Source organism: Lupinus angustifolius, chromosome LG02, assembly GCF_001865875.1.
Source record: "Lupinus angustifolius cultivar Tanjil chromosome LG02, LupAngTanjil_v1.0, whole genome shotgun sequence".
NCBI lineage: Eukaryota > Viridiplantae > Streptophyta > Magnoliopsida > Fabales > Fabaceae > Lupinus > Lupinus angustifolius.
This window is the reverse complement of record NC_032010.1, coordinates 22,323,992-22,337,100: the sequence shown is the minus strand read 5'-3', so window position 1 is coordinate 22,337,100 and position 13,109 is coordinate 22,323,992. Positions and strand designations below refer to the sequence as shown.

At 30.9% G+C, this 13,109-nt stretch overlaps 2 protein-coding genes across 2 annotated transcripts; one reads left to right on the top strand and one right to left on the bottom strand.

Annotated features, from left to right (window-relative positions):
• LOC109339990 (ribulose bisphosphate carboxylase/oxygenase activase 2, chloroplastic-like) lies at nucleotides 7,789-11,509 on the top strand. Its single transcript, XM_019577542.1, has 7 exons — nucleotides 7,789-7,919; nucleotides 8,511-8,833; nucleotides 8,932-9,037; nucleotides 9,130-9,215; nucleotides 9,791-10,263; nucleotides 10,465-10,746; nucleotides 11,116-11,509. The coding sequence occupies exons 1-7, from the start codon at nucleotides 7,884-7,886 to the stop codon at nucleotides 11,229-11,231; spliced, it is 1,422 nt and encodes a 473-aa protein (XP_019433087.1). The 5' UTR covers nucleotides 7,789-7,883; the 3' UTR covers nucleotides 11,232-11,509.
• Nucleotides 12,116-12,854, bottom strand: LOC109329261 (dirigent protein 15-like). The gene has a single exon (XM_019562945.1). The coding sequence runs from the start codon at nucleotides 12,814-12,816 to the stop codon at nucleotides 12,247-12,249; it is 570 nt and encodes a 189-aa protein (XP_019418490.1). The 5' UTR covers nucleotides 12,817-12,854; the 3' UTR covers nucleotides 12,116-12,246.

Sequence of the window (13,109 nt, the reverse complement as noted above, 5' to 3'; positions counted from 1 at the left end):
TATATATATATATATATATATTATCCATTAATCTTAACCTTAATAATAACTGGGTTGTGCACACATATTGAATTATTATTTTTTTAACGTGCATTTTTTTGTAATTATAATAAAATTTGAAATACTTTTTTTAATATCAAGTGTTTGTTATTTAACTAATTCAAGTAATGAGGGAAAATAAAATAAATGTTCTCAATAAAATTTTAATAAACGTATTAAAGACAAAAGAATGTGTACACTATTAGTTTAGGATATTTTTATACTATCACTATATCATCCATTATTTTTATCTTCTCCATTTCTATTCAAGAAAATCATTTTCCTATTCTTGACATGGGAGTTGCTTCATCTTTTGTGTGAGCAACCAATTTTTTTTGGTTTCCCACAAATATCCTTGTACTATAGGCAATCATATACAAGCTGAGAATATTCATATGTATGTGTGGCTAATTATCACAACAAATATTTTTTATCAACAAGACTCGAACCTAGAACCTGACTTAAGGGGAATCAAGCATGTATCACTTGAACCAACACTCATTGTTTGAACAACCAATTTTATCCAATAAAAGTTGTCATTTTGATTTTTATGAGATATTTTGCATATATAGGATAAAATTAACTAAGATAATTTTAATTCTTTGTTAGATAAAAATGTCAATTTTAATTGTTCTTTGTCTCCAGCATTAATAATTTGCTGGTTTAATTGTGTAAGATCATACTAAAACCCTAAAAAAACTAAAAAATCAAAATTCAATTTCTATAAGATACTTATTGAGAGAAATAATTATATACCCAATAAAAAATAGTTTCTTAACTATATAATAATGGAATACCCTCAATAATATATAAAAAGAAACTATCTCTCTAGCGGTACAAAAGTGCAAAGAGTTCAATAACCAGTACTTTCTACTTTTGTAGGTTAAGTTAAATTCTAGGTTTAATTTATTTTCTTTCACTAGTTCACTCTCAATTCTGATGTATTTTTTTATTATCACAAAAAATAGTATGTATGGATCACTCCTATGAATCCAGTCTGCATGGATCACACGCTCAACGAGCTAGCCCATGTCCAAATTGAAACCCTTTTTATAATGCTAGCGGCACCATAGTAAATAAATAATTTGACACCTTCTTCACACAAAAAATAAGATATAAATAAAGAGTATATGATATGATCATGACAATGTAAATATTTTTTTTACCCTAATAATATATAAATATTAAATTTATTAAAAGATAATATCATGTTCACACCGACCTTCACATAAAAAAAAAGACACTTTCTATTTGAAGAAAGAATAAGGGATATGATAACATTAAACATTAACTTATATTCATATTTTTTTTTCTTTTCCTAAGATTACCCATCTACTTATATTAGGAGTTCATCCTCCTAAATTCATCTAGTATGACCTAATTATGATTGTGTTCGAATACTCAAATAGTATCTGGTCACGTTGGTCTGAATTTGGATTAAAAAATTTAGATCTAGTCATTCTTTAAGGTCAAGCAGTGGACAAACGTGATTTATCTTGACTCATCACAATGTCACTCATCATGTTTGTATGTGTTTCTATTCAATTGTGTACAGAGTAATTACATATCTTTGGTTGCGAGTGTCATTCATTCTATATTTTTTCAAGATATATATATGATTAAGCATATATACATACTTCTTTCTTTCTTTATTAAGAATTGAAAGGGCGGGTGATATTATCTTAATAGACATCACCAATTCTTAACACTTGGATTATTAGGGGGTATATATATAATTACACAAGATTCACTTTATTTCTTGCACATTGTGCCTAGAGCATGCACATCTTCACTTTATTTCTTGCACAGAGCATGCATATCTTTACACTTTTAAAATTTAATGCTCCAGGGAAGAAAATAAGAAGAGGGAAATATGTGAGAAAGAGAACGAAAAGAAAGAAAGAGAAGAGAAAGATATGAGAAATAGAGTAAAATTTGATGTTGTTTAGTTGTATAGAAAAAGAAGCTAAATGAATGATTAAACTTCCATAATAGAGTCTGTCCCACTTTTGGTGTCTCATTTATATATCAATCTAATTAAAAAGTGACAACTAAGTAAAAATAAAAATCATATAAAAAGAAAATATATATTTTTATATTATTTGGTAGAATGTGATTAGCATAGAATATAAAGACAAAAATAGTTTGGAACAGGTGATCTTTGTTCAAACTCCTCCCCTCTTCCTCCCAATTTTCTCTTCACATGTGAGAAGAAGAAAATTTGGCAGGCTCCACCTAAATTTTATTCTCTTTTCTCAAACTCTCGAAAAAGAATTTGAAATGCGGGTTATAAACATAATTTTCTTTCCTCACACTCTTTATTTTAAATTTTAAACAAGGCTTCTTTCCTCTCACTCGGAATCCCATTTTCTCCTAAACAAAAGCCTCTTTCCTCGCACTCTTCATTTTCTCATCTCTCTTTTAGATCCCTTCTTCTTCATAGTCTCTATCGCTGTTGCATTCCCCCTTCTTATATCCATAAAAGGTAACATTTTTATTTACTTAGATGTCCTTGTTGAAAAGTCGAATCTCATATTTATCCTATTTTCTCTCTTTTCTGTTTTGCGAAAAGTGATCCCTCTTTCAACGTGGTTTCACCTTTGTTTTATGCATGAACACGACTTTCAGTTCTGGAATCAACTGAAATGAGGCCCTCACTACTTTCCATGAGTTTCAAGTTTACATTTTTTGTAATTTTTTCATGAAAATACTGCCATTTCTAGGGTTTAGGGGTTTGAAGTTTACATTTATGTATTTTCTGGAAAAAATATTGCATTTCTCCTTATTCTGTGTTCCATTTTACATTTTTTGCTGTTATTTTTGTTAAAAATGAGGCATTTACTATTATTATTTTCTTAGCACCCATTTCGGTCAATAAACACATTTGAAAATATTTTTGGATTATGGATGAAAACGACTTTCAGTTTCATACACATCTAAAATGGGGTCTTTACTACTTTGGGGTTCAAGTTACATTTATTAATTTTTTTCATAAAAATTCTTCCTTCTATACATTTTGAGGGTTTGCAATTTACATTTATGTAAATTTTTGGTAAAGTAAGGATTTATATAACATTGTTAACTCTAAAATGAAGGCTTTAATATTCTTATGACACTGTTAAGTTCACTACTGATTTACAACATTATTTGTTGCATCTTCAAGTTTTCTTTGTAATATATATGGTGTTGCATTTTTATTTGTTGGTTTGATTATAAAATTATTTGTCTATATGACTATGACCTTCTCTGATATTTGATATGCATTACTATTGACTTATAAATTCTTTAATAATCATTGATATTGTGTTTGAAATTGTTGTCTTACAATCTTTACTCTATACAATAGCAGTGTTTGTGATTTATCTCTTCCTTACAAATTTCCATTATGGTAGCTCTAATTTTATTTGTTTACAACCTTATTCTTTGCATTATCAGTGTTGCATAGATTTATTCCAGATGATAGCTCATGTTATAATTTATAAGCTTACCAATTTTGTATTTTGCCTACTTATTTTTATACTGAGTTATGAGTTTCATTGAATGTTTCATGGAGCCTAAAATTTATAAAGTTGACTCCTAATGTATTTAATATTGCCTTCAATATTAGTGAAATAAAAATAGTATTAACCCAATGTGTATATTGTTGTATGTTATATATTTTGGTAGATGAAATGTTAGTTGAATACATTTTGCCTTTCCTGTACTCTTTAATTTGTTCAATTAGTCATCTTCTCTAATAATTGTATTAGGGTGTTACACTTATATTTTAAATATTTGCATTGTTGTTGCTGATTTTATCTCATAAAATTCAATAAATTGTATATAGAATAAACAATTGTATATTCTGATATTGAATAACTCATCATATATACTTTTTATAAACAATTGTAGTATGGTCTTACAATTATGGTGTTTAGATTTTGCATTGATGTTGTTGATCTTAATATTAATCAACCACAATAAGTGTATGTACAATGTATGTATTGTATATTACTTATTGTATATTCAATAGTCAAATTCAATAACTAGCTAACGAAACTTTAATATTAAAAACAGCTGCTTTTTGAAAGACTGTACTTGCATATCAAATATAATTGTATTCTAATTCTGAATATAAATGGTACAACTTTTAGGATTCGAAATGTTGTTCATGACCTTGCTATTAAATTCAGTGTATATTCAATATCCTTATGCTATAACTTATGATGTGTTTTATAGGGAACAAATTCCTCCTATCAAAGAATTAGGCTAAAATTATTCTACTTCTAATGAAAGAAATAATACTAGAAGAAAATATTTATATTTCATTGTTTGATTTCATTATGGATGAACAAAACACTATTTAAAGAACATAAATACATCCTAAAATGACGATGACTACACAAGTGTCATTATCTCACAATGAGAACATTCTTGAATTATTCCTATAATATTAATATTTAATAAATCTAAATAATCAACTATAATATTCTATCATATCCTTTTTCTAATCAATCTCATAACAAACATCATAACATATATTTCAATAAGTTAAATGTTCTAACTAAGTAACTCAAGTGTTAATGATAAAATCATATGCTTTTCATCAGTTCACAAGCATAGCATATGCAAGGTGTTACTCAAACTGTCCATAGGATTATCACTTTATAGTACTTTGTAACATGTTATGGAGTATTATATGTATATTTTTCAACTTTTTTTTAATGAATTATAATTCCATTCTCCTTTATCCAAATAGTTTTTAAGCTCTTTGAAGTTGTTTATAAATTTACATATTAATTATTACATTGTATTCTATAAGTATGAAACAATAACATAATGTAATGATTAGTATGACCTTCATATTTGTTTTACAATATATTTAACATTTTCTGTCATACTAACTACATTATCAATTCATAGATAGATGAGTTAAAATTTATATCATAGTAGTCAATTTTAAAAGATTGATGGTTACTAAGATGACGAACCATATACTTGAGATAAAGATTATATCTAGAAAAAGCATTGAAAATATCACTTATATGTCATGAGTTACATTATGTTCCAAACTTTTCTTCTTAACAATTTTTTTTAATATAAGAAGTTCAATACCATTTCATTATAATGTGGTCTATAAATTAATATAATGTGGTCTATAAATTATCTTCATTTTTATTTAACATACACATTATGTTAAAAGTATTACATTTATTATATTTATATTAATAACTATTCAAATGTATACTTACAGAGGATGAAAAAGAATATTTGAGTTCATGTGAAGTTGATATGTTTGATGCTAATGACAATGAAGTCTTCAATATATTAACACCTGAATTTCTAAATTCAATTTCAACGTCAGGCCTTCCAAATCATAAAATCAAGTTGAAAGTAGGCATCTTGATTATGTTATTAAGGAATTTAGATCTGTCTGGAGGGTTATGTAACGGTACAATTTTGGTGGTTACGAAGATGGCTAATCATGTACTTGAGGAAAAAATAATGTCGGGAAAAAACATTGAAAATATCACTTACATTCCTAGGTTATTAATGTCACCATCTCAATCTTCAATGTCTTTCATGTTTATCAGAATACAGTTCCCTATAATTGTGTCATACACTATGACAATCAATAAATGGCAAGGTCAATCACTAGTATGGGTGGAAACAAGTCAGACCGCATATCAGAGGCCTATTACCTGCCCTATAACAGGCTAGGCTAGGCTAGACCAGACTTTTTTCACGAACAAACCACACTCAGACTTTCTAAAAAACCTATTTAGCTTAACAGGTCAGGCTTTAGGTCACATAAAATGCTTATTAAGCCTAACAGACCAACATATTTAGTTATATTAAATAAGAATGTTAAAATTATACTATTTTAATATAAGTAATATTATTATATATGTAATATTAATATAAAGATATAATTTAATTATTAGATGAGCCTAAATAAAAATAAGTCTATATAAGCCCATTAAGATATAGACATGATAGTCTATTTCATGAGCATATAGTATAATAGACTTTTAAACAGGCTAACAGGTCATGCCAAACTTTTAAACATGTTAGACCTAGACTTTGAATTTTTTTTAAACAGACTAACAGGCTAAACCCAGGTTCTTATATGCTATATAGGTTGGGTCTGTTTAAGGCAAAGTCTGACCTGGTCTGGCATGTTTCCACCCTTAATCACTAGAGAGTGTAGATTATATTTACCTAGACCGGTGTTCAATCATGGTCAATTGCATGTAGTTGTTTCAAGAATACAAAGCAAAAAAAGATTAAAGATATTAATACATAACAAGAATGATAAGCAAGTGAAGACAACGACAAATGTCATTTATAAAGAAGTTTTCCAAAATCTGTAACAAATATTATATAACTTATTGTTTGAAATATTTTTTTTTAACTATTACATTTTTTTAATAACATATTCAATATCATCTCATTAAACAACAACTTTACATCAACAATCAAATATATACAAAGCAATATTTATGAGATAATATTTGGTCATATTCTCCCGTTAACAAACATCCTGTTATTTTCCATCTAAATTCATTCAACTTTTCTTAACACATTTCCTTTTTTAACATCAAAGGTTCAATACTATTTCATTCTCTCAACATCTTAACATCAACAATGGATTACTACAAACCATGTTTTACTATGTAATCTTCAATAACGTTTTCTTTAACAAATTATGTAATCACTCTTTAATTAAATTCATGCGATACATATTATTACCCATGTGAATGCATGGTCTCCTACTAGTACATATATAAAATTACATATTCATACTAATAAGTAAAATATGTATGTATTATATTCCGATTCAAATGCTGACCCGATCGATATCTAGAGTCGAGTTAACCTCGAGTCTAGGACTAGATCTAAATCCAAAAAAATTATCAACTAATATTTATGGTCGGATGGGAGAAATATTTACCCAACTCATACTCACCCCCTAACTTATATACTATATCAATGTCAATCCTTTCGTTACATAAAACACTACTCATGAGGAATGTTTGGAGCTCATAAAGCCATGCATGACGTAAGGGGCTGGAACATGTGGTGAGACAGAGATAGCAGCTGAAGAAGCCTCTTGAGTTTCTGTGTGTATATAATTGAAGCCGTTAATTCCCTACCCTTTGAACCATGAGTGATGGGGCTCAATCCCCACATTTCTAGTGTCTTAGTCAATTGTACTGCATGCCCTTTTCAACATAATTTCATATACAAACGAAAACTGAAAATTGAGTTTCTTGGCTTATTTAAGTCACTAGAACCATATTCTAATGGCACCTGAAACTTTTGTGTGAAATTGACCATTACAAATATTATTATTGTTGATGGTGAACACTTTTGTTCTTGTTGTTGTGAAACAGACAGCAGTCAAATGATTCAATGTGACAAGTTATCCTAAGCTTGTGTTGTGTGGTGATAATAAAGGACCCACATCTTCTATCACTCACTCACTATATATATTTTCTAACCAATAAAAATAAATCGAACATAATATATATTCTTGGATAAAAGATATGCTCCCGATAATATAACTTCGAGTAGGATAAGGGTTCAATGTCAGCCTCAAAGATCTTTTTCTCATTTAAAGGTGACTGGAATCTTCTTGGAATTATATGGTTGCCACGTGGCATCCAAGTAATCAACAATGTGTGGATGCTATGGACTCTACAAGCAATATTTAAGGATATGATTATGTGTTTTGATACAATAATATAAGTCCTTCCTTCCTTGTGCTTATATTTCTGATCACTTCAAAATAAACTTTTCTCTGTGTTTGATTACATTGCAGTACATCTCTTTTCTACAGTTCCAAGTACAATAACACAGCCATGGCTGCCACTGTTGGAGCTGTCACTGTTACTACAGTATGATAATTTTACTACTTTGTTACACTTTTTATTAATTGTTATTCCAATCCTTAGGGTCTCTCCAAATTTGATATGCATGTTTATAAATCAAAGAACAATTAAAAATTGTCACTTTTTGGTTGACACAATAATATTTTTTTAATTATCAACTCTTGATTTGTTTGATATGAAACTCACTATAAGCTAGTAATTTGGTAGTACGTAAGATTAAACTTTTCTAAAGTGAGTTAGTCTGCAAATAAGTTCTACCCACTTTCATGTGATAAATTGAGTAGATATCTCAACCCACTAAATAGTCCAATAGTGGATAAATCCTTACTCTATTATTTTAGAGACACGTTCACTTTATGATAGGACATAATTTATGATAGAGAATTATTACGTTATTTGATTCATGTAGTTGATCACACTTAGTGTAAATACGATTTGGTTGTTGTTATTGTTGTATAGATACCAAGTTAGAAAAGAATGTGTTATTTCCCACTTGAGGCATAATAAAACTTGTTTGGAAATTGGAAGCATGTGGTGAGTGTGAACTTCAGAGTATTGTTTGAATAGTGTTAAAGAGTAGCTACTGTGATATTGCAGCTGAACTTGAATGACTCTGGAGCTGGAGCTTCTGTTCAAAGTTCAGCCTTCTTTGGAAGCAACTTGAAGAAGATTACCTCAAGGCTACCAAACACCAAGGTTTCATGTGGAAGCTTCAAAATTATTGCTGCAGAAGAGATCGATCCGAAAAAGAAGACTGACCAAGATAGATGGAAGGGGCTTGCCTATGATATTTCAGATGATCAACAAGACATTACAAGGGGGAAGGGTATGGTTGATTCCCTTTTCCAAGCTCCCTCGGGTGCCGGTACTCACTATGCAGTCATGAACTCTTATGATTACATTAGTGGTGGCCTTAGACAGTAAGTGAGATATACTAGCAATTCTAAGTCATATAGTGTTTGCTTATCACTTGAAAACTATTTTTGATTTGAAATTAGTTATGATGATGGTATTTCAGATACAACTTGGACAATAACTTGGATGGTTTATACATTGCTCCTGCTTTTATGGACAAGCTTGTTGTTCACATCACCAAGAACTTCATGACACTGCCGAACATCAAGGCACGTAATTAGATTATACGGTTCCGGCACAAAATGCTGTTACACTTCAATAAAATATAGAGACATGTTTAATGTTTTATTATTTTTTATAGGTTCCTCTCATTCTTGGTATATGGGGAGGCAAAGGTCAAGGAAAATCTTTCCAATGCGAGCTTGTCTTTACCAAGATGGGAATCAAGTGAGTTATCGCTTATACTAGCCCCTCTAAAATAAATGTTTAGGCATAAAAATATTCATGAGCCTTTACATAATAGCATAAGCTTCTAGAAAAGTTAGCTGTTGATATGATACAATACAATGTCTATGAGCTTTACCAGCATTATTCTTCTAAGTAAAAAATTGAATTTCAGCAACACAAGGTAATGTGGGAGAGTTGTTTCTTGATAATTGACAAACTATACTGCTAAACAACAGTTCAATTGAATATATTAGCAAATAATTCAAATTTAAAAGTTTCTTTGATGCATTTCAACTTTGGTGCAAGAATGGTTCTCTTTGGTTCCACACCACACCTTTTGGTGGAACAAAAATGTTATACTTTCAAACCTTTGTCTCGCTCTGTTATGCTTACAGAACATATCGAACTGTCGAACAAATAACACGATTACGCCACCATATTTTCTGTTCCATACTCTTCTGCTGTTCCTACCAAATGCTAGTGGGCACTGGCTTCTCAAAATTTGATGATGTCTTCCATGAATATATGTATTGCTACTAATTTCTAGTCCCTATGATGTTGTAATTACATTACAGCCCTATCATGATGAGTGCTGGAGAGTTGGAAAGTGGAAATGCTGGAGAGCCAGCAAAATTGATAAGGCAAAGGTACCGTGAAGCTGCAGATATAATAAAGAAGGGGAAGATGTGTGCCCTCTTCATCAATGATCTCGATGCAGGAGCCGGTCGTATGGGTGGAACGACACAATACACTGTGAACAACCAGATGGTGAATGCTACACTCATGAACATTGCTGATAACCCAACAAATGTGCAGCTTCCTGGTATGTACAACCAGCAAGAGAACCCACGCGTGCCCATCATTGTCACTGGTAACGATTTCTCAACATTGTATGCTCCTCTCATTCGTGATGGGCGCATGGAGAAGTTCTACTGGGCACCTACAAGGGAAGACCGCATTGGTGTCTGCAAGGGAATTTTCCGCAGTGACAATGTTCCTGACGAGGATGTTGTCAAGATTGTCGACACCTTCCCTGGCCAATCCATTGGTAACTTCCCTTTCTTTTAGATATAATAAAGTCATTTACATGGATTGGTTTTTGGAAGGGATGGTTCAGCATGACATGTAAAATAGGCCACCAAATATGTTGTGTTGCCCCGGGAAATTATCAGTGGGATTTTGTTGTTTGAGAAAAGAACTAGAAGTAGAACAATAAGACTAACTAATGCTGTCCTATGTATCATTGCAGATTTCTTTGGGGCACTCAGGGCCAGAGTATATGACGACGAAGTGAGGAAGTGGATTGGTAGTGTCGGTGTCGAGAGCATTGGAAAGAAGCTTGTGAACTCAAAGGAAGGACCTCCGACCTTTGAGCAGCCCGAAATGACTTTGGCTAAGCTCTTGGATTATGGTTACATGCTTGTCCAAGAGCAAGAGAATGTGAAGAGAGTCCAACTTTCAGACAAGTACTTGAAAGAGGCTGCTCTTGGTGATGCAAACCAAGATGCTATCAAGAGAGGAGCTTTCTATGGTTAGGTCCTTTATCTTTAACAAAAAAATTATTCTACGGGTCTCTTTTAATAATATGAAGGGCGGCTCGACACACGAGGCTCCTACTTAGTGGGGTCTGGATAGGTAGATATATGCAGGCTTACCTCTACAAGCGGAGAGACTGTTTCTAGGATTTGAACATGTGACCTCATGATCACTAAGCAACAACCTTACCGTTGCGCCAAGCTCACCCTCAACTCTTTTATTAACATGGCTTAACATAATTATTTCTATAGAATGGCTTAACATGATTGAATGATGATGCTATATCAAAGTTTAACTCAATTATATTTAGATCAGATAAAACTTATTCTAAATTTTTTGCTTGTTTCATTTAATTGTTGTGCAGGCAAAGCAGCACAGCAAATAAATGTTCCTGTTCCTGAAGGTTGTACTGATCCAAATGCCAAAAACTTTGATCCAACAGCTAGAAGTGATGATGGATCCTGCTTATACACACTCTAAGCATTCTCAACATATTAGGTGAAAGGAGAAGTTGCTAAAACAAGAGATAGCTGAATAAGTTTACTATATTGTTCATCCTCTATAACTTTGAGTTATATTGTGAACAATGTTAAATCTAATTGGTGCCTTTGTCTTATGTCTACCTTCCTCTCATGACATTTTTATGTGTTGTGTTCAATCCTTGGGTTCTACCATTCTTGAGCTGTGTGTAATTCTATTGTAAATTAGACATTGAGGTTTGTGGTCTATCATCATCTTAGGATAGGAACCTTTTCTCATCCTAAACTTTAGTTTATCCAAAAAAATGTTGCATTCTCTAAGTGTTTGTATGCTTAAACAGCCCTAAAATGTTGCATTCTCTAAGCAATAAAGGAACAGATACAGTTGCATGAATCACAGTATTTCATTTTATTTAAAGAGTGCTTTTCTTTTTCTTCTATGGTGCAGCCTAACTACTCTTTGCATTGAACTCGGCCACAAATATTGAGACAATGCTCAAATATGCCATATTGTTAGAAATGAATGGTGCATTGGAACAATATTTTTTCAGCCACATTCCACCAACAATAACAATCAAACTTTAACCTCATTAACTTGCTTAAATTTTATAATTGAAATTTGTAAGCAAGTTTATTATTCCAATTTTTATTTGTTGAACCGAATTGTTAATAATAACTTCTAACAGTTTTATATATATCCATAATGACATTTTTTGATTTCTAGATTCATAATGATATTTTTTATTAGCTGTTATATTTTGTCAATAATGATACTATTCTGAGCATAACATAAAATAATAACATCATGTAGCAGAAAGATGAAAAACTAAACTAGCACACTTAAAAAAAAGAGGTAAAAACTAAAGATTAACATAGAGTAAAAATTAAACCTTAATACATAAAATCATTTGTGGATCCAGAATACAAGGATTCAGATAAACCTATTAATAACACCCCATAATCTACAAATACATTTATTTCCAAACACACTTATCATAATCTATAAAACAATGTAGCTAATAATGAACCACAGTGACCTTATACTCAACAATAGCATCACCATTAGTGATATTCAAGTACTGAGTCTTGGTTTCAGCAAAACCTCTAGCCATCTTAAACTTACCTCTTCCTCCAACCACAGCAAGTTCTCTATTTGCCTCAGTTATTGGATTCCTTGAGAACACACTAATGGAACTTCCACTAAATTTCCCTGTAGTAAAGCCTATATCAATATACACAACAAGTAATGTTACACTATCATCTAAACTTGATGATAAATATAGACCTTGTGCATTCCCTATAACTTTAGAATTTTTATTAGGACCTTCTCTTAGATAATCATGAATTGCATATAGTTTGCCAAATTGGGTGGTTGAATTTGCACCAAAAGTGGTGTTGGGGTGTGCAATTTCAACTGCAGTTGGATTTTTTCCACTGAGGATGTCAAAGAAGTAGAAATGAAGATAAGTTACTTTTTCTTGTAAGTGAAAGCCATGTGAAGTTTCAGTGTAGTATTTAGAATGCACTGGAATGGGAATAGAAGTGAATAGCAAAGATAAAAACATGAAGATTGATATGTTCTTCATTGTTTTGTCTTATTTGTTTGACACAAACAATACTTGTATTTGGTCTAGTTTTATAGGAGTCACCATGCAATAATGCTATGTAGATAATGATAAGATATTAAATTTGTCCAAGTGCTATTAAATTACTTTTCAAAATATAATTCAATGAAAAAGTTATAAAAAATATTTTCAATAACCAAAAAAAGTAATAATGCATGAGATTTATTTGTTGAATCTCTACATATTAGAGATAAACTATCTCATTTGGCCAATAAAATTATGATATGTATCATATTTAATTATTTTTTATAAAA